This window comes from Tauraco erythrolophus, chromosome 2 (assembly GCF_009769465.1).
Source record: "Tauraco erythrolophus isolate bTauEry1 chromosome 2, bTauEry1.pri, whole genome shotgun sequence".
NCBI lineage: Eukaryota > Metazoa > Chordata > Aves > Musophagiformes > Musophagidae > Tauraco > Tauraco erythrolophus.
In genome coordinates this window covers 92,071,254-92,094,570 of record NC_141466.1, presented here as the reverse complement: position 1 = coordinate 92,094,570, position 23,317 = coordinate 92,071,254, and the positions used below count along the sequence as shown (strand labels likewise).

The 23,317-nt window shown below is 40.0% G+C and overlaps 1 protein-coding gene across 1 annotated transcript in view; it reads right to left on the bottom strand.

The window, feature by feature from the left end:
* KIF26B (kinesin family member 26B) overlaps positions 1-23,317 on the bottom strand; it is a 313,883-nt gene that overhangs the window by 108,078 nt on the left and 182,488 nt on the right. Inside the window, exon 5 of the mRNA XM_086627966.1 lies at positions 4,697-4,880. Within this exon, the coding sequence (XP_086484092.1) occupies positions 4,697-4,880 (184 nt within the window). The remainder of the gene's footprint in view (positions 1-4,696; positions 4,881-23,317) is intronic.

Sequence of the window (23,317 nt, the reverse complement as noted above, 5' to 3'; positions counted from 1 at the left end):
TCCACACTCAGCCCCTGCCAGGAGTCCATCCAGCTCCTGCATCTCTCACTCACTTACTAGACTCAAAAACTGCTCTCTGTGCTGCTTCCTACCCTGCCCTACACACTTGGAAAGGGCTCCTCAGAAGCATCTGCAGTGTAACCTATTACTCTCCCTTCAAAGATTTTAATAATCTCCTCTTTTGCAACACCTACCAAAGCTTGACAAGGGGTATCTAATATTAGGCTGCTGATGGGTTGAGGACACCACTATCAAGATGACCGATAATACCCTATTGTTCCTTCTTGCTTCCCGTCTCTCTCTCTGTCTGGTCTTCCTCCCTACACTGAGATCATAAGTGCTTTGGGACAGAAACAGGGTTTTTTGATCCGAATTTATACATTATTTAGTGAAATGGTGCTGGGCTCTGCAAGCAGAAGTCCTGGTGCTACAGAAAAAAATAAAAAGTAAACACAGTATCACGAATTACAATCCATTTTGCTAATAGGTTGAAATGACTTCCCACAGAAGGTTCAAGTATTACTTCTTTTTTGCTGGTAGAAACCTTTTGCATAAGGATCATTTTAATGCACAAACATTGCTATTTTATTTTCAGACTAGCAAGTACCAAAACCCAACAATTCACACCAAAAAAAAATAATAAAAGGAAAAGTAAATTAATCTCTGCCCAAACATAATGAATACCTCTCAGTGAAAGAGTTTTATAAGACTACAAACAGAAAAATAATAAAAGAAAGAAAGCACAGAGACCACATCCATTCATCCTAAACCCTGTGCCACTTGGAAACAACCTATTTATTAAGGCTGGTAGAAAATTCTTCATATAAGCTGTTTTTCATGGGTAATGTGCGATTCAGCAAAACAACATCTTTCACAGAAAGAACATTTCCAATTTTCATCAAAAGTCTTGGTTTATTTTTGGTTTTGTTTGACAGAAAATAGAGGAGAGCAAGGAGAAGGGAAGCAGACTGGGGAGCAAATCTAAGCAAATCTTACTAGAATGCTCTTAAACCAGTTAATCTGAGTGCAGCCACTGAATAAATCATTATTTCTGCATGGAAAGCCTTTTTGCTCTGTCTCTTGGTTCATTGTCAGAAAAGGACAAAACAGATTTAAAGAGGATATTACAGAAAATGATGAGACTTGGGGAAACTGCACATACAGTCATCCAGGACAGCGTCCACTCTCTGTGAGTAAATCCAGCTAAAGCAATCTGCCATGGTCAGAATATGATGATTCAAAGACAGCAGAGAGAGAAGGAAAAGTGATGCTCAAGCTGCAGCAGTTTATGGAGCAGGACCATCGCTCAGCCCAAAGGAAAACTAACTGCTTTCAGGAAACCACTGTGGGGATACCACACTACCACCTGGGGTCACCCACCTCTGCCAGCAAATAAATGCAAACGCAAAGCACATGTGGATGTTATAACCTCTACCAGCACCACTGTTAATATATTTGCAACATGGTCACAAACCTTTTATTTTACTTCAGGGTGAGCTTTTTGGAAATGGGTGCAACAAAGAATCTGATCCTTTACTACTTTATTTCACTTTGACACTGCTGTATTTCTGCTAGGGTCAATGGTGTATCTAATGTCGAAGTAAAATGAGGATTATGTAGTGTCAATATTTCATTATTAATATCATCTTCCTCCTTCTGTGATGCTGAACTTTAGCTTCCAAATTCCAGGCTGGTACAGTTTGATTTGCAAGGCCTTTTGTAAGAAAAGGTGTGAAGTATGCAACCCAAGTACATACTCACTAATTCTCTTCTCTTTGTCCATTTAGACTCTTCAGTTGTACCTATATCCATAAGAACTGAGCTGCTAATTAACTTTTAAATATGTTGCTGATAGGCAAATGCTCGTAGTTTAACTCACAAAAATTATATGCCTGCACATGACAGCTCTGCCATTTTAAATAAATCATTGTCATCAATTTTGCAATGAGAAGTAGAATCTTAGAAATTTCTAGTAGAAGTGAAAACATAAAATGACAACTGTTCAGTTGGTGGCAAGTTCATTTTAGAAAACTGTGAAATGAAATTTAATCTCAAAGTCTGAGCTTACTGAGTCTGAGTGTCTGGGACATCAACCTACACTGTCAAACTGACAGCTCTCAAGCTCACACCAAGCCAGCAACTCCCAGCATCTATGCCGGGGCTCCCAGCCCTACAGCAAAGCGCCTGCCTTCCAGGAAGCCCGACTGAGGCAGCCTGTGCACAGCTGTCCTCGGGAGCCTCAGAAATTCAGAGTCCTTGGCAACTGCCAGCCTTCCAGTTCTGGTGAACCAGACTTTCCAGTAACAGTCATGTTAGAAATTGCCCAGCCCACTCAAACCCAAAGTGAAACAGGAGTTTTAGCACACTAGGATTGCTGGTAAAATGCTATTTAAACACAAACCAGAAAAACCCTAAGTGACTGAAAATAACTTTTAGCCTCCCTGAACCTGCTTCTTCCATATGGGTCCACATTTCATAAGTTTATACTCTTACAGAAAACATTATATTAGAGAAAATTCTGAGAAAAGTAACAGTTTTTAGCATGCTCCTGTCAAAACATATGCCAACCAAACTGAACAGAACACGTATAACAACCATAAAAATTCAAAGAAAACAAGCTGGAAATTCCATTACCTCATCTGAAGTTTTCCCAGTCTGACAGATAAATTACATTGTTATTCTGCAGTTATTTACTTATTACGCCTCGCACCTATTCCTGACATATTAAAATGAAAATGGTGCTACAGAGGTAAACTGATAGGAAACTTTGATCAAAGTACAAGAGCTTCAGGTCAATTATAGGGTGACTCCGAGAAGAAACCAAAGAAGTGAAACTCAATTACAGAAACTGCAGATTAGACATATGCAAATGTGGGGAAAAAAAAAAAAAAAAAAAAGAGAATTTTCTCTATTTTGTCTATATGATTTAACATAATTTTGTTTACTACTTTGGAGAAGCATGCGTTAAAACATTTTTTAAAACTTCTTAGCTATTTCTTGCATACTCTGATAGCTATGGATTTTCAGTTTAAGTCTAAACTGAAAAGAAATATTGTCTTTCATCTGCTAGACTGCAAAATTTCAGTTTTACTTATGCAGCTGGAACACCTGGTGCCTCTTCTGGCACACGGTGTTGACGGAGAAGCAAGCCATAGGTCTGTTTGGGCATATTGCAAAACTGTTCCCCAAGCCCCACCCACTGGAAACCAATGATTAGACAGGCAAGAAAGGTTCATATGAAGCTTGCAGTGTTTTGACAGAGCTATGGTTGTGTCTCTGTGTGTGCAGACCCTTTTTTTGGGAAGGGTGAAACCAATAGTCAGGAAAAATGCTCACACAATTCAACAAGGGAAATTCCCCTTGTTTTCATGATCACACTCTTTGTTATTCCTCAATGGAATTATTTTTATTCAGATATAATGTGTCCCAAGCACAGAAAAGTAAGAAACCTGAGAGAATGACTTCTATTGTAAGTATTTTCCATAGCAGCTTCTTACAACAATGAACAGGTTCAAGTTTACTCCTCCTACTACTGAAGTCAGAGTACGCATCACTGCTAACTTTTAGAAGATCATGACAGATTTGTACAATTCTTCCCATCTATCAGGTCAGAGGAAAGGAAGGGAAGCCCTATGTGGAGGGAATCCCTTTTCAAACAAGCATTAAACCATCCATGAAAGTAACACCATTGTTTTCTGAACTAAAACCTGGAACTACACAGTATAAGAAATTGAGTATCCCAAATCAGAAATGAAAATTCCGAAACTCATCCTATGCTCAGCACTCCTAGATCATACATTACAATCTCTCTTCTAAATACAAAGATTTTCACCAAATTCATTGTCACTGCTTAGTATTCAATGAATACAGAAAAGCCACACACACAGCTGTTTTCATAAGAAACTACCTTGATTAAAGAAAACTGCTGTCCTCAGCAACTGCACGCGTGTATTCCCAGCTCTAATATGCCAGGCTCTCCATTTGTGACAGAGAAAAAGGAAGAGTCACTCAGACAAACAACAAAGCAACAATAAACTATACAGCTACCTCCTCCATTGCCTCAACCATTTTGGATTATAAGTATGCACCTAAAAAGCATTTTAAGAGGGTAGGATTATGGAGAATGGGAGGAAGCAACATGACAAAAGGAAAAAAGGGCAATTCATTGTTATCAGCGTTGGCTTTGCTCAGGTACATGGCCCGGCCTTGTCCTGACTGTACCGGCAGAAAGACAGGAAACGTGAGCCAGAATAAAACTAGAACGTGTCCAGCCAAGACACCAGTCTGGACACCTGGGTGATCAGGAACCCAAAACATGCCACAGCGAGCAGCTGCTGAGCAGTTAACTACAGCCACAGAGACCAGCTGCTGCAGAACGCCAGCGGAGGGAGCGGGCACTGTCACTGCCGGCCAGCACGGCGCTCCCCGCGAAGGTGCCTTTAGTGTCGCTGCGCCTTGAAGCACGTCCCTGCTGCACCATCAGGGCTGGCTGCACTCACGTCAACTTCGGCTTTGTCAGAAGTTCACTTGCGTTAAATGGCTTACATTGTAAACCTTTGTACGCATGTTCAGGGATCAACTGCAGTGAAGCCAACCAAGAGAGGACACGACCTTCCAATTCCCTTCATGTTTTAGTGTGAGGATAAGACCTTCTCCCAGAGAAAACACGTGCTTTGGCAACACCCGCAAGGCCTACCTTGCCCAGACCAGGGGTGTCCTTCACCTTGCTGACTGCCCTCAGCAGACACGGCGGCGCGGGGGGCGGGGACGCCTGAAGGATACTGCTGAAGCTGGTAGAAAAGAGAGGAGATTCAGGAGCAGACGGTGCAGAAGGCCTGTGCTTCTTCTTTTTGGAAGACAGGTTCAATTTCTGAGCGGCTCTGTGGGAAAAATGACAAGAGTAAGCTAAAACAACCCCAAACTCATCCACACAGGCAGGTATCTGTCAGGTTACTATTTATGTAGGATCTCAAGTTTTGACCTCATTGATCCCAACAGTTTTATAATTCTTGTTCTTCACTCATTAGCACTAGTTTAATGCCACTGACTTCACGAAGTTGCTCCAAATTTACACAGTCTGCACTAAGTAGGGTCACACTCAGGCCTCTGTCACCATCTTCTCTGTTGAAACAGTTCAGCCTGTAAGAAACCTCCAAAACCTCCAATTAAATCAACAAGCTATACAGCAATTTTCATTCTAAAATAAAGTTCAGTCACCAAATAGTTCACACAAAATTGTGTCTTGTTCATACGCCGCTGATTAGAAAATGAATACTCGTGCGATGTTTGGATGGGGCAGCCACTGTTCCACTAATTAGTATTAAATGCTGAGGTGAATTCGCCGAGGTGTAAGAAGCCTTGCACTAGCCGTTTTAAATTTTTATCACTTCTTAAACATAAGCCAGTCTAAAAACCAAACAAATGGTGACCAATGAAAATATTGCTGTTTGCAATGAGATGAAGGCAATTATACCAACTACGGTTGCGTTGACCACTAAGCAGGGAAAACAATGAAGACTGGTTTTAAGACTACAGTATTCTTAGATAAGAATGCTGAAATTTGTATAGACTTTGATTAAAAAGCTAAGCTTTTCTGGAACAGAAACATTCAATGCTTTCATTTTGCAAAATGTTTTATTTTGAGAGACAATTCGACATTCAGCCTTTGTTGCAGCTGTTTTGTTCCAATAGTTGTGCATTCTGCACTGCCCAGGGATAATGTTAATATTAATCATGCTGTCCCATAGTTTTCCTTTTGTAAAACGAGCATTTTATACAGAGCAGGTCAACTGGAGCACCATCTCAAAGGAGAGATGGGTATAACAATTTATGAGGCTACTTTCATGTTGCTTGCTTTGGCAGACAAAGTGTGACTTAAGATAAGCATAAAAGTGTGCTGACAGTAGCTTTCCTTACTTTGCTGAATTGTGACAGTCAAGACCAATAAGTCTAAATCCTCCTAAGTTTTAAGAACCTTTAGTTTCATTACACTGGTATCAGTACATATTATCCAACACTGAACTTACGAAAGTAACTACATTATTTTATCCCAAGGAGTCAGGAAAGAAAAGATTGAACACACACACGTATATACACACACACACACACACTCGTTTCAATATGCAAATACCTTGTGTTTCTATCAGATGTCTCAGACACATGAACAAATTACTGCTGGACATGAAGTTGCTATGTGTCAGCTGGTCATGTGCACTGCCAGTACATATTCTTTTAGCCTATGGCAAGTCCAAAGCAGTTCCAGATAGATTAGCCTTTAGTAACAGGAAAACACTAGGAGATTTTAACTGACCTGACACATAATTACAACTCAGAAGTTTCTGTAACCACCTCCTTGTCCTTCCCCTTCCCTCTGGCCTAAAGGCTGCAGTTTGTAACCTCTCTCTTTTATAAGTCTGCTTTCTTTTTCATAGAAAACATAATCAAAATGTGTTCGTCAAAACCAAAGCAGAAAGCAGCAATTTTTCATTTTCTTAGCAACATCACAATGTCTTGAGAGGATTCAGTGTTACAACTTCTACACTGAACATCACTAACGCTTTCATAAAGTTGCCTGCGCTGAATCAAGATCTTCTGTATGTCTTAGCTTCACTGTAAAATTATTATAAGCAAGATCTTGTACTATGTGCAACAACTGAAAATACAAACGTTGGCCAAACATACTGAAAAACTTACTCCTGTGGTCAAGCTCAATAGTCTAGTCTTAAACACAGGCAGTGTCTCCACCCACTCTGGTCATATATCTGGTTTCATTGACTCACCTCAAGTGAAAATACATTTCCTAAAAGCCATTTTCTAAGTTGACTGACAGAGTCATTCCCCCTCTTGCCACTAAATGCTTCTCCAGCATTTGCTGTTCCTTTTACAAAGTCCATAGTATAATGCAAACCACTTCTTGACCCAACCAAGCCCATAGCTGGCATTTTCTTAAAGAAAAGACATTATTGGAGATATCTGGCCTTTTCAAAATCTTGGGACTATATTCTAGTTTGACAGTTATAACCTTTCAGATTGCATTCAAATGGAAGAACTTGCATTTTCCTTTATATTTTTGGCCTGCAACTGGCAAAACATATAAAAAAAACCAATGAGCTATTTCTCACAACTTCATGGGGTTTTCTGTTTTTCCCCAAGGAGAGAAAAATCAATGCCTGGCAGGCTAGAAAATCATTTACAAGCCCTATCAGACTTGACTGAATTTTGAAGGGGCCAAGAAAGGCAACAAGCCTCAGGTAATTCCCAGAGCATTTAACTAGGAAGGATATTTTAACCAGATGTAGGCTGCAGTATGACATAAACACGTACAGCGTGGCTTTCTTGTGAGTGCATTTACATGAGGCAAATCATTCAGCTTGGGTGGCTAGCATTGCTCTGGACACAGCTGGTTGTGCCAGCTGATGCTGATTTGGCCCTGTGATTTGGCATAGGAGGTCAGACATTCTCACATCTTTCTTTTCAAGACAAGGCAGAGGCCTGGCTCTCCCATATAGACTCTGGACTGCCAGACTTCCCAGGCAAAGCACCAGGCTGGACCTTGAGAGACCTGATGCCACTGTGGCTCATGGCCCACCCAGTCCAGCCAGCAGCAGTTGAGACTCTGCTCTTTGTACAGGAGCCAGATAATTTGTTTTCATTTAGTATCTAGCATAACAGGACTCCGATTTCCACTTGAGACTGTGCATACTACTGCAGTAATGGTAATGGCGATGACGGCAGCGTGGCTCTATGTGATTGACAATACGCTGATCAAACTCCAAGCTACATTACATCCCACTTGAGGCAAGTGATACCAGCTATGAACTACGCAGGGGTGAGCAGCGGCTCCAGCACAAGGCAAATCCCTTCCTCGCTGTGCGTGGTATGGCTGTGGCAGGGATTGTGTTCACACAAGGAACTTGATCCAAACTAAATTTTTGAAGTGTGTAATTTAAACTGTATTAGACCGCTGTGTGGACACACTCATTCACAAAAGAACTGTCTTTAATGTCATTTTACTGAATAATTTTCCAAAGTAATGCAGATTTAATCCAGTTTAGCTCATATACTTTGGATTCACACCTTTAGTTAATTTAGATTATTTTTTCCTAAGAGTCCCTAAGTAAACAAGCAGCTGGAGACCTTCTGGAAGCTTACAAGATTTGTGGCAGAGGAAATAATCACAAGATCAAGATCTGAGATTGCAGGAGAGGCATTAGAAAGCTGATTAAAGTTCAAGCCAAATAAAACTGATGGATTGCTGCTTTGAATGTCCACCTGATCCATAGCAAAGACTGAGGTCATTTCTTGAAAGGACACACTCTGCTTTTTGTTTTTTAAAATACAAGTTTAATAAGGTATATCTTTGGGCAGTCAGAATGCTTTTCACCTCCCGCCTATGCAGAAATGGTGATATATTTTTTCCCTTAAAACTCCATAGGCAGGATGGGATATTTAAACATTCACTGTAGAGTTAACTCCCCTACACTGGAAGCCAATTCATGACTGACATGAACTTCCTGAAAGCTGAAGGTCCTCTGTGGGATTCATTGAAGAAATGGAAGTAAACCAGCTTAGAGGTAATTCTAAGACATGAAGAGGCAAAGTATGCTCTTTGGAAACTTGTCTAGAGAGATGAGTGAACAGAAATGGATTAAATAATCCATTTTTAACACAGGACAAAGGCACTGCTAAGGGTGATGCAAGGATCTCTGTTGGGAAAGTTATTCATACTACTTGTAAGCAATACAAGAATGAAGTTGATGAAACTCTTTAGACAAAATACAAGGCATTATGGAAAGCTCTGTAAATACCTTGCTTAGAGAAGTCACTGGGTAATGGTTACAGTACAACATGTATAAGGAAACACTGTGGAAGGAATAGTTTGAAAATTCATGGTTTCTAAATTAACTTTGGCTGCTCACAAAAAGCAACTTCAAAAACTGAGGAAGAATCCATACATTCACTTGTTACTACGCAATAGTGAAGGGAGGAAGAAAAAAAAAAACACAAAACAACAAACAAAAAAGCAAAATTATGTGATACGCACTTAAAAGAACACTAGATAAAGTCTCTCTGCAATAAATAACGCTTCTGTGTATCCAGCTGAAACAGAGTGAACTGGGACCTCATTTGACATAAATTCATATAAGATCATGAACTTCAGTGAGCCTGGCTGTACCAACTTATGGCATATTTGCTTCCTTCTCACTTAAGTAAGAAAACAGACACTGCTAATTAAATTCAAGGGACATCTATTTAGCTTCATTAAAGAATTTTTTTTTCCACCAACACATCGTCCAAGACAAAATTAAAACTTTAGGACTCACTGTCAAAGTAGAGATCAGTAAGGCCAGAAGGTTCATTAGATTCAGAAGGAGATCAGACATTTAAGTTAACAATTAAAATGTTATTCACACTTGTGTCAGTAAAGATCAACATTGATAAGTAACACTGACTGTCACACTTCAGTATCTGACACAACCCTTCACCACTGACTTTTTTTTCTGAAGAAATTTCCTTAGGTGCATCTCTCTATATTCATTACTGGAGTTCCATATTATACTATGACGCATCCAATACCTATCATCCTTGGAAACTGAATTCCAGATCATAGTGGCCAGTGGGCTAGCATACCAGTTTCTGTGTCAAAATAAAACTGGAAAATACGCTCACTTTCACATCACATTTTCCACAGAGAAATTGTCTCTCAAGCTGTGGAGGCTAAACAGTTATGCACTAGCTAACTCTAATGTAAATATCTGCAGTTTTCATTAAAACTAAAAATCTATTTTTCTTCTTTATTTGGAGGCAAATTTCATTTTATAAGACAAATACTCTCTGCTGGGTGTACTGTTCAAGGAGTAAGGTAAGTAAGCATGAACTTTATATGTGCAAGGGACGGCTTACCAGCTGGCTTGACAAGCCCAAAGGAGATTAATGGTCTTCCTTAGTAATTAAAACAATATCTTTAATTATCCAAAACTGCCTTACCCACTGTATCCTAGTGCTAGGCTGGAAAACAGATGGAACTTAGTTTGAAAAATCACTCTCCTGAACTAACTCCCTAAGCATATTTGTTCAGCTATATTGGTAGTTATAAAATACATTTGTGACCAACAGCGTTGGTTACCCAGCGTGAAACACTTCCATCTTATGGTCTCAGGTTGGGCACCTAAAAGTGAAAGACACCATTCCCCAGCTCCAATCTCAATACAAAAGCCTTACTGATGAATTTTTTTTTTTAAACCTCAGCCATAATTCTTCCTGAAGAAAGAGTAGAAATTCTTGACTGTCATGTAGAAAGTAAAATGTAACCTGCATAGTATTCTAGTTAACTGATGGAATGTAAAACAAAAGTACACTGGAAGCCTGCCATTAGTTTTTATTATTTCCAACTGAAATGTTTGCAAATATGGGTTCATGGTGTATTTTCTGTTTTACGTAAATGTGTTTATATAAAATGAGTCATGATATAATATAGGTCCTCATGTAGCTGTAAGGTAAGAACCAACGGGGTACAGCAAACTTACAATCATGCAAGCTTTTTTTCCTACGAGAAAAGCTAGTCTTGATTTTCAGTTACACAGGGTCACTCAAAAGTTGCTTCTTCTCCAGAATCTTTAGTTACTGAATTTTAGCAGTTAAATGCTGCCTGTACAACTGGACTCAGGGCACTAAATGGGATGTTCACATTTTCTAGTTATAGCAATCTAACCTAGTTTCTCTAAATCGTCACCAAAAGTGATTCTGTTTCTCCCAATCACCTGCATAGGCTATGCAGGCTCACTAAGGTGATATTACAATCAAGTTTACCTGGGTGCTACCACCAAAAGGAGAGGTCCCATACCTGCCACTGCCCTGTCTGTATACTTCCTTTCCCTCCCTTGCGTCTCTTCTCACACTTATTTTGGCTTGGCTGCTACTGCTTTAACCTCCTGAACTGGCTCATACCAAAGGATATTCTAAATCATACTTACTTGACATGGCTAATATGTCTGAATTGCTATGGCAAGCACTTCCCTGATCTTAAAATCTGAGATATGTGGTACTAAATGTGTTTTCATGCAAAATCTCATCTTTTTATTTGGAGGGCAATGATCTGGCTGAGAGCCATGGCATCCATTGTGCCATGCATCTTCTAAAGCAAAGAGAATAGAAACACTTTACAGGATGTTTATCCAACAAGTGAACAGCTGTGTTCTACTGCAAGGGGCCAGGTTGCCTCTCCACCATCTGCTGCAAACCAGGGGTACCACCTGAGAAGCATCCTCCACAGACAGAGCGAGAATGACCTCCAAGGGCTTTTTCTCGTACCTCTACATGGAACCATTTTTCTTATCCAAAGCAAAGCGAAAAAAAAAAAAAAAACAGACAAGAGTGACAAATCTTGCAGTTGGCTTGCCATGTGCCTTCCCAGCCCACATTCCCTGCCTTCCAGCGGGACTTATGAGCTACGAACGAGAATCAGGGCAACTTTACTCCACTTTAATTCTCTGTGTGGCCAAACCCAGAGCTGTAGTGTTGCAGCCTAGTAAGACACGTAAAGAATGAAATAAGAATCCTCAGAGGAACATTTCCTGGATTTGTAGTTCCAGTAAGGTTCCTAGTATTTGTGTTTAATTATTTTACAATGCCTTTAAAATCTGGAGATGATTTGAGCTTTCTGCTTATGCTGTAGAAAGCATAATAAACATCTCTCTAATGCCCAGTAAACACTTGCCCCTTATTGTTCTCTTTATTTTTATGTATGCATTCAATTTCATAGCAACAATAAAGCTGTCCCAGGCTGCAATCTTTTACTTCTTGGGTGGTTAATTCAGATGTTTTGGCCACAGTGCCTTAGTGACTGTGCTCTCCCCTGGAACTGTATTGTAACTGTCCAGAAACTCATTATTTTTAACTTATTTAATGCTAACACAGACTCAAAACAGGGCTTCAAACTTTATTCAGGACAGGTCTTATAAAACGTGAGGCTTGTTGCACACAGGTAATCTTAGTGAAATTAACAGCTCATATCAAGTTCAAATTTGTGTAAATTCACTGGTAACAGAGCTGCTCCTGAGTTGCACCAAAATGAAGATGAATATGCTTGAAGATCAATAGCTTAATGAGAAGCTCAAAGTCCTACACAAGTACGTATTGCAGGACAGATGACTCGTATTCTACGCAGCTGTTATTTGGGTGAAACTCTCAGTTTTAAACAAGGATCTGACAAGATATGAAACAAACCACTTCTCATGTCATTACTGTTAGATCCACAAGATTCTCTTCAACAGGTGTCACTGTACTCCAGTGAAAATCATTTCACCTAACCTAAAAGTTCCTGAAACACCCCCGTTCAGTGACAGATGTCCTTCTTTCTTTGGCCACACGATCATTAATTAGTTCTCATGCAGAGAGGTAACACTGGCCAAAAAATTAACAAATCAAATGAACTATCACATTTCGAATTTCTACAAGACTCTTGTCTTTCAATAGTACCAGTCAAGAAAACTACATCTTGAGTCAATAGTGTGATATGTTTAGCTAGAGAAAGATCATTTCTGCTTTCTTTCCATTTTTTTTGCTCCTCATTCTCTTCTCCTCTTAGTACTATTCTCAAATTTCAGGCATTACTGATCCAGGTCACCACACACACTATGAAAACGACCAGATTCACCTTTCCTGTTGTGTTATTGACTGCAAGCACACATAATCAACCTGCATTTTTAGAGAAAAGAGTGATTTTGGTGATCAGCAGAAGGACCCAACTCTAAGAAAATGTTCAACACACAAACACAGAAAACAAATGACTAGTCGTTTTTTTTAAAGAGTGGGTAGAAGTTGTTTTTATTATTAATCTCGCTTATTTTTTTCCCTGAAAAATGCTTTTATAAAAAATGGTAGTCAGACAGATGACAGTGCTCACAGCATTATCCCGTACTTGGAAAGCTTTGAGGATGAGTTGGATATGTGTCAGTGCATGCTTAATGCATGAAGCAAGCTGAACCATTATGCTTGGATAAAATAAAATCAGATGTTTAGCACTAGTATTATATGGGAAGAAAACCAGCTACAGTCACTATAAGTCAAATGAATTCAAATGTAAGCACTTTCTGATTACTGCTGTGGTTACTTGGCAATGCATCTTCAAATCCCATGGGAAAACTGCATAGGCAGGAGATTGACAACCACAGACCAGAGTAGCCTTAATATCAATCACGCACAGCTGAGGGTGAAAGGACTAGTACCTTTCAAGGAAAGATCAGAAACAAGCTCCATCCAGCTCAAGCTTTGGGTGTTAAGAAGTATTGCCTGTACATACTTCAGATTTAGATCGTAAGACACCGGCATTGCCACTAAGTAACAAAAATGGAAATGTGCTCTCTTTTATATTTGTACTGTTAGTGTGTAAAACAAGAAACATACACAGATCTGTCTTCATGTGTTAGCCAGAAAATATTAGGGGCAAAGATGTACAGTTACGGTGTCTTCTCCTGAAAGTACCACCAGAGGTGGCTGGCAAACAGATTTCCCCACATCTGAGACAAGCTAGCAAACCTGAAACCATGGGGCAGGACTCCTGGTTAGCCAGCCCCTAGCTGACTCTCCTCGCAAGCAAGAAGTAACGACAGTTACAACAACGCAAAAATGTGACTAACAGAAGCTTTGTAAGGAGAGGCCCACAAACGGCTGGCCATTTAATAACAGTCCTTAAAATCATACAAAGCAATTTCTTTAACTGTAAGTTTTATGGAGCTTATACGATTACAGTTATTCCATTACCTTGGATGCTAAAGCCCGACCACACACTGTGGGGAAAGCTATTTTGCTTCACCTCTGTCCCATTCAGCAGAAACCTCTCGTAACACCACGAGGAAAAGCAGCCAGCACACAGATTCACAGTCTATTTTGTCATTGTTTAACTTTCTGGTTGGCAGAACAATTAAACAGATACATAAAAAGGCCAAAAGGCAGGTAAGCTTTACAGGGTTTTTTGCCTCATCAATATTTTGGAGGTCAACACATTTAAAATAACACCAGCATACAAATGGCATACTATTCGGACAACACAGATGCACTGAAATTCAATGCACTTAAGCCCGGCTCTGACAAGCCATCTCCTGTCATAGTCAAAAATATTTCCTCTAGGAGTTCCTGTAAGTCTTGCCTTGTACTTACTTAACTTACCACCATGAGACAGTGATAATTCTTTGAGACAAGTTGTTTTCAACTACTGGACACTATCACCATTTCTATATATAATATGTTAAGGTCCAAGACTGAGGTCCTCCTCTTAACAGACTGCACACATGCTAAAATCTGTCCAGCCCCAACAGCTTATAAGCAAAGCAGACAAAACAAAAGAAAAATTGTATTTTAATTTAATCTAGATCTCCTCAGCATATTCACACAAATACTTAAGGCAATTTTGGAGGTGCCTAACAGCATCCCCCCAGTACCTACGAGGAGAGGTACCAAGATGACAGAGTCAGGCTCTTCAAACCACGGCATGGAAGAACAACAAGAGCTAATCGCTATATGTTGAAACAAGAGAGTTTTGGACAGGATATAAGGAAAAGCTTTTACACCTTGAGGACAGCCAAGCACAGTTGTGCAGTCTCTGTCCTTGGAGAGGTTTAAGACCCAAATGGATGAAGTCCTGGGTGATTTGTCTGACCTCAGAGCCAAGCCTGCTTTGAGCAGAGGGTTGGACTAGAAACATCCTGAGGTCCCTTCCAGCCTCTGTGATCCAATGATGGCATGAAATAAATGTTACTGCAATTGCAAGAGCAATAAAAATATTCTGCTTTATTTTTTCTTTCAAAATATCTTTTCTCTGAAAAGTTTCAACAAAATCACTTAACATCAATCTCAGCAATTGATACACCAAAAATTAAAGTTTTCATTTTTAGAACATTAATTTAAATAAATGTCAAACTACAATTTCAAATGGAAAAAAGTTAATAAGCACTTTTTTTGGAAGGGTGTACCAAAAACACATTAAAAAATATCTTGACTCTTGTTTACTTTCTGGAAGGACATCAAATCAGCAGCAGCGGATGAAGTAATTTAATTTGAATGAAATCCACACTTCTTGCTAGGGCAAAAATCTGACAAAAATTTCACCCAAGTCACCTTCAACGTTTTGTTATAAAACCATCTATCTCTAGCTACTGAAGATTCAGGAAGCAATTATACACAACCTTAAATGTCCTCATATCCTACCATTTGCAGGGGAAGTCCTATGTGCCCAGCCTCTTGCAGGAATGCTCAGCACTCTGCTAGCTCAGACCCCATCTCCTTTGGGAGCTGACCTTAATATTTAACCTACTTTAATCACGCTGCAGAATGAATTATTATGAAAAATTACAAAACTGGAAAACACTATTACTGTTGGCAATTACTGTTATTTTTTAAATAAACCTTTTGTTCTTCTTTTGCTATTTCCAGTAAAGTGAAACAAAAACCAACATGAACTTAAATACACCACACTAAGTAGTAAGACATTGCCAGAAATAAGTGAACTGTACAGATGCGTGCACAGGCACCAAAAGGCAGAATTCATGAGATTTAAAGCCTTTAATCTATCCGCAGCTTTTTGTTTATTACCTGTACAAATTTCAGTGAAAGAAAACTAACTGAGTTCTGAGGGCGCTTCTCTGACTTTTTGGCATAGTGCTAAACTGAACAAGTATTTGACATGTATTTTTGTTTCTTCATAAATGTAAACTTTTGAACGTGCCTCTAAAAATGAAAAAATAAGTGATTTACAGTGGCTCAAAATTTCATGCCAAAAATGTTTCAGTAAATGCATCCTGTCACATATAAAAAAGACAGAGAAATGTATTTGCTGTTTGATTTCACTTAGACCTCAATCTCTTTTGTTGATAATACCCATATTCACACCTCTGTTCCACCTGAATAAAGTGCCAGTAACTCATGTTCAATATTAATAAAAAACCAGCTGAGACTGATGAGTACGGGGGAGGGCTGGGGGGAGGGCAGGAATCAGAGGAATTAGCAAGGGCCTTGTCTGCTCTTCCAGATCACCAAAGTGACTGCAGTCTCCAAGTCCCATGAGTCCATGGTAGGTACGACAAATACAAGCAGCAATATTAGCCAGAAAAATATTTTCCCTCTTAAAAATGCATAGAAAACTAATCCTCCCCTTTCTTTTTGGACATAGACCTTGCTGTTGTAATATATTTTTGTCATCTGCAGGCTAGAATATTGCTGTTTGCTCTAATGACAGCTAGGTATGAATGTTTCACTTGGTGCAGACAGAATGAAAGCTCATTTCCCAAGTCAGGAGATTCAGCCGTAACAATAAGCTCGTCTCTTGCCATCCTATTGACTTTCTCCACTATTCTCCAGTCAAGGGTTAGGAGCATGATAAACTTTCTGTTCCTTGCCTTTTATAAGACAAATAACATTCAATAAATGCCTGAAGCTTTCCCAGAGATATCTGCGCCTGAGGCTTTTCTTCCTGGACAGCTGGCCTACTGAAAGCTGGGTCAGCTCTCTCAGCGCTGGGGTCTTCTGGTTCCTCCCTCTCCAGTGACCCACAGGTTCCTGACCCACAGCACCTACTGCTTGGTGCAATCCTATCAAAAGGCACATCCTCTGTGTTACAGTATCTTGCTACAAAGCCTATTCTTCTAAGAATCCTGGTCCTCATCATCAAAGCAAACAGTAGGCTAAAAATTACCTCTACCAACAACTCAGGGAATAGTTGAAAAAAAGAGGAACAAAATTACTCTTCCAAGAGACCTCTCACTTAGTAACACAGCTCCCTGACACAAGAGATCAGGCCACTGCATTGCCTTCATCAGAGCATAATCACCGCTCTGCAAAGCTCTTTGATGAAAACGGTTGGAAAATTGGTTCATCTACCTCCTTCATAATAAATATCCCATAGTCAGGAAACCAGAACACTAAGCTAGGAATCTTATGGACAGCGTTTTCTTTTGGACTTGGAAAACATTTCCAGTAATTCTTTCTCTGCACACCTACCTCAGAAATTCCTATAGTTGCCAAAGTACACCTATATGGTTCTACAATACATTTTATCCTGCTCTCCCATTTGCTATATAGGAAAATCTTGATCAAATACTGCAGCTTAACTTGACACCGTTGTCAAGTGCTGTGTAACAAGGTAAGACAAAACTCCAAATTCCACAGATGTCTTTGTGCACTACTGCAACACATTCAAACAAAAACCTCGGTCATACCAGGAACAGTGTGGACTACCTTAGATTAGAAAAGTAAGGGAGGAGGCCAACAAATAGCTTATGCATCACAACAGTTTGTACGGACAGTAGTTGGTATTTAAGGGAAAGTCACCTTATAATTTACTGTGCTTTGATACCACACAGCGATTTATACTTTTGTTGCATCCAACTTTTTATGGAGTTGAATGAAGAAACTGTTTACTGATCAAAGACTTCTTATGCATCCCATTATGGGGTAGATGATGTTGCAACATATTCTTGAGAAACTTACCATCAAAGAGGTTATAATTAAGTATCTTAAATGGTTTTATACAGCTACCTCAAAAAAATCCATCAAATTCTGCACAATTTACGTTACTGTTGACCTTTAGAACTGAAGCATTCTCTTTCTTCCTACTTACAAGAGGCAGATGGATGTAATCTTCTTCCAGAATTGTCCATCAAGTTCAGGTTGCCTCATCTTTCCATGGATAGAGCTTTCTAGTCAAACTTCTTTCATTGTGGTTCCTCTCAAGAATGCTGGTTCATCTTTTGGGAGCATTTTTTCAGAATAAGGGCTTTATGGGAGAAGGCCTAGAGCATATGCTGCCTAGAGTACTACAAGGAATTGATTTTGGCCCTAGGGAAGGACCTCAAAACCCACCCATTAGAATTATTAGCAGTGCAGCTTTTCGCATTTGTTTGAGAAAATCGATTGAGTATGTTGATGCCCTGCAGTCTGGACTATTGGTTATCTGAAAAAGCACATCCTGCATACAGAAAAACTGGAGTATACCTTGCTTTCCAGACCAGAAGATACAGAAGGATATGAATTTGTTCCTTTTGCCCTACTACAAGTACCTGCAGCAAAGCACAAGCACCCTAAATGCTCCCCCACCCTGTGTTTTCAGCAAGAGAAGCCCTTGTTTTCCATTCTGAAAACTTGATCACCTCAACACACCCAGTATATTGGCCATTTTAAAGAATCATAAAGGCCTCAACGCAATGTCTAGCCAGAAAATAAAACTTGGAATTCAGTGTCTGATGTCACAAGACTGCTGTAATTTGAAATGCTTTTATCTGATTTAAATGAGAGAGGATGGAAACCTTATTAAGTGGTTAGTGTAGTTAAAATGAAGTTGCCTGACTGATCTGGCACGTCTGAGGCCACCTCCCTGTATTAAAGAACTCTCCAGCTCCTCTAGAGCAAAACATCCTCCTGTTGAAGCTTCAGATCAAAATGAAAACTCCATTCTATATATAAGGTATTGATCCATTTGGGACTCATTTTAGCTGCCTAACATTATCAGTTCAGGCCTCCTGGGCTCAAAACAAAACTGTGTGGTACTCTTTGAGGCACCTCAGGCAGACTCCCCCTTCATCCTCCCACCTTGATTCTTCTGTGCCCTAATATCCAACAAACATAGATTGCGATCAGCCCTTTCTAAAAGGTTGCTTGCAGATACAAGCATATCGTGGCACTTTCCTTTCTCATAACAAAAAAAAAAAAAACCTACTCTGCACCCTCTCACAGAGCTGCAGAGTGTAAAACCAGTCCTTTGGCTTTAACAGGACCCATCAGTCTCGCAGTGAATAGCGAGGCGGACAGGGCAGCCAGGGCACTCCTCTGCACAGCTTTGCACACAGCTGCATGGCCTCCTTGCTCTCAGAAAAGAGGCTATTTTTAGTAAATTTTTATTCACTTGCAACACCACCATAAACTGTGGGCATCACTGAAGTAGCCTCATTCAGGACTGAATATTACAACTCCAAATGCTACAAATATTGGGAGACGGAGGGAGAAGCATGTCAGCTTAAAGTAGCACAACCTTTTTACCCGAGAAATATTTGATTAGCTTTCTAAACATAAATTTTATTCTCTTCCCTGATATGGTGCTTCAGTGGGAAAGCAATAGGAACGCACTGTGTGTCTACAGTGCAAAAGCACTGTAAAGCTGATACAAAGACAAGCCTGAACTTATGCCATATAAATACATACTTTTCGTCCCTGTCTAAACATAAGTGATCCCACTGTAATTTCAGCAGTATGGTTGATAGCAAATAACCTTCTTAGTATGAAGGTATTTACTCTGGTACAGTTTATTCTCAAACAGCAAGGGGGTTAGGGGAAGAGAATGTAAAGTACCACCTAATGACAAAATTACAATTACACAAGAGCAGCTGTACTGATACAGTTGTTTTGGTAAAAAGAAACGTGCCCCACAACAAAAATGACTGCATTATATGTATGTGAACACACACACGCAATACAGCCAGTTCACTTTCCCCTGTACAGATCAACACTCACACCAGTCCTGCATGCACAAACCAAAGAACAGAAGTGCTGTGGAGCACAAGACGGAGTCAATTCGGGGCCTCATGAGCTTGGGCAAACATCATCACACTGCTTCACACCTGAGTTGGGACAGCACAACACTGCGCCAGACAAAGTTGCTGGCCAACAGATCTCTCTCCTTCAGTCATCAATATCACTGACTCCTTTTTCTTTCATTTCATTATGTACTTTTGTAGCTATTTTACAGATATGTCATGTTACCTATTTTCCGCTTTGTCTGGTTACTGCCCCATCGATTCATTTAATCAAATAATATTGGAAACACAGCAGGTGGATGAAATGTACTCAGCTCATCACTAACATGCTGATGGCCATTCGGGGGTAATGCTACAGTCCTTACTCTATTATTAGTTCCTGCCCACTGCACTAAGTTAGACTTTCATTTGCCATCCTTTTCCCCAGGTTAGAGTGCGTTTATACTCCCCTTTGGATTTATTTTCTGTTCTAGATATCTACCTCTGAAAATGAAGACATACATAGAAAGATCACCCATGGACTATGTGACATGTAATTAGACAGCATTTCATACCAGGAGAAGCAGCGTATCTGCGGGGCCTTTTCGCATGGTTGTATTTCACATCTCTAACACTGCATGGAGACACGCTCTGATCACATTAAATGCAAATCAATAACGTTAGGGGCAGTTTCAATGAATCTCAGGAGGTAAGATCGTGCTCTGAAGCTCACTGAGGCCAATCTCAGATCAGTTGTTTCTGAATGTATGATAAATTTTCTGTGCAGGTTCAGTTTTACAAGGACCTAAGTACCTCCTGTGGTGTGTGCTGCGTGCCTTTAACTCCTACTGAGACTGAGGGGACCATAAAGGGCCGAACAAATTTCAGGAACAGGCATTTTCTGAATTATGAAAGGGATTCCTGTCTGCGGACCTGATCCCACACCATGACGTATGCCCTGTGTTGCTGCTGAAGGAAGCACAAAGTACTCATTCTGTTGAAGGAGGAGATTACAGAAAGCCCTAGTGTTAGAACAGAAGGCAACCAGCTTGTGAATGGAGCTCATCAATACGATTGTCAGGAGGCTCTCAGGAAAGTTGGCTGGTGAGGCGGGCCAGCCAAAGCGAGGTTACCACGGTGTGTCTTAGGAGGGCAAGACATGATTACACTATCATTATTTACCAAGCGAGATGCAGAATTTTTTCAAGCATGACCGAATTGCATCAGCCCTCGAACACCTGGCTGGGAGTAAAAAGGGCTCGCACGCACAGAGAGGCTGGTTGCCATTGCTGCAGATAAACTCACTATCACAAGAACTTCAAGAACAACACATCTGGTAATTAAAAGAGTATAAATATAGGGCATGTGATTATGCCATCTCCTTTCTCTGTCTGATGCTACAGGAAGAAGTGGAATGAAAAAAAAAACAAAAGCTTATTTTCATGTTTTTTCTCCCACCAAGACTAAATAAGATCACAGCAGAAGGGCAGTCACACTGGCTTATGTGAGGACAGTGCTGTGATGTTGTGAAGCTGGTTGGGGGGAAGGAAAAAAAAAAAAAAGCACCAACACAAAAAAGTCTCTCAGTAGTCTATTTTAAGAAGTCATCTTATATAACACGAAGCAAGCACAGTTATTCTGGATGCTTGAACACCGTCTGTCACATCGCCACAAGCAATGGAAGTATAAAGTATGTGTGACCATTTGAAGACTGTTAGTTTTAATTAGTCTGTAATCATGTTGGTTACATAAATCCTTGCAGGTCGAATTAGAGGAAGAAAGTGCCATGGAGATTAAGTCTACATAATATCTAAATCATTCCAAAGCTAAGGGAAAATAGGTCTTTCCTTGCAAATGGCACGCTCAGAGATGAGGGTGGCAGTAAGTGTGCAGTGTTTACAGGCACTAGCCATTAACACTGGTCCAAATTCTTCAGGGTAGAAATATACCCTTTGAGGGAGGCAGGGGACGTGGCTGCTTCTTGGCAAAGGAGCACTTTTCTGTCTCAAAGCTAAAGACTAAAGCATCAGCTATCTAAGTAAAATTTAGCTGGAACCCTAGAAGAGTCCCTCAAGATCGGGGTACACCAGCTGGCACATTAGCCACCGCCCTACCTAGCTTAGTGTGCGAGTGCTATGAGGCTGCCCAGAGCTGCTGGAGCCTAAGTGCTGCCTTTACCACTTCTCTCTGCTAGGATAGGCATGTAACACAGGGCAGGATGTGGTCCGCAGTTTCTTCGGTTTCCAGGTTAGAATTTGTCTAATAGCTTTGGTCCCAAAGAGTGTTTAGGATGGAGGGATGAACTAGAATTTCAAAAAGACCAGTGAAACATTTCAGTGCCTTAAAACCACAAAGGCATAATTGTTTTTAACCTTTAGCATACATGAAAAGAGAAATAAAATTGTTTGTATCAGATTGAAAAGAATGTTGTATCTAACTCAAACCAGAATTTTATTGCTTTCATTTCCAATACCAAACCAAAACCCAATTGTTCATACAGCTTTAGCTACTAACCTGATGAGAATTAAAGGAGGAATTGTATGAACACTACCCAGGTTTGTGGAGCTTCACCCCAATGGACTACTGCCTCCTCCTCCCAAGACTGCTCAGGTGAAGTAGTGCATACCCAGAAATGCAATGCTGCATAGAAACGTTGCAAAGCTCAAGGAAAAAAAAACCACCACAATTTAGGCACTAAGAAAACTGCACAACACATCTGGGGCAAATTTTCAGAAAATCTAAGTGTTGCTCCACATGCTTCTGTATGATTTCATAGCAGCTGGTTCATGGAGAGCTTGAAATTTGTCCCACTCTTTATCCCAATTAGATACAAAACTAAAAGCCTCCTAATCCACAAATGACTGTTAAAATAGGAGAAAAAGATGAAAGGATGAAAGTTAGGTCAGCTAATAAAAATATAAATAAATATAGCAAATTGCAATAACTGAATATTACTAAAGGTTAATGTAATGTTTTACTGTTTTTAATCCATTTAGTTCTTGGTATGCTGATTCTTGGTATGAAGACACATCTGCCTGTCTCAGTTCTAGGAACTTTTCATGGTGACTAATGTATAAAACAAGGAATCATATTGCTTTGATTATACTTTTAAAATGGGCATATTGAAAGTTAAAAAAGAAGCAAAGAAGGTAATAAAACTCTTCCAATTTGCCATCCAAATAACTGTAATCACATTACTTACATTGTCTTCCATTCCACCATTATCATTACTACATAATGGCTAAATAATCAAATGCAAGAAACTTTTGTTCATGTCTGATAATAAAACGTTTCACTCAGATGTTTCTGGTTACAGTTGCAGCTTCCCACATGGAAGTGCAACGGTATGGAGGTGAAGACAGCCAGCTGTAAAGATCCCCAAATCCACAGGGATGGTGCAAAGCCAGAAGGAGTGGAAGACTCACGATTCCCTGGGCACATGTTACCATCTGAGAAGGGGTCTCATCTGAATTTCACGATAACTTCCCACACCACACCGTACCTGCTCTAGCAATACGTTTCTCATTTATAGGAGGTTTTGAATAGCACGTTACAGACTTCTCCCTTCACCTTTCTGAAAGAAACTGCATGTCTCTCTCTTCCATGCGATCCAATGTGTGAGTGTGGTAGTGAAAGAGCAAGACACAGTATGTGTGTAACTGGGAAAGGCAGACACGCACGCAAACATCTGCTGGGACTCCATTTAACCTGTAACTTAAGAATTCCCTTGCAGAGAGCTGAGGAGGTTAAGCCTTTATCATGTACAGTTCTTCCAGATGCACATGCGCAGAATGTAACTTTTACTTCTATAATGAAAT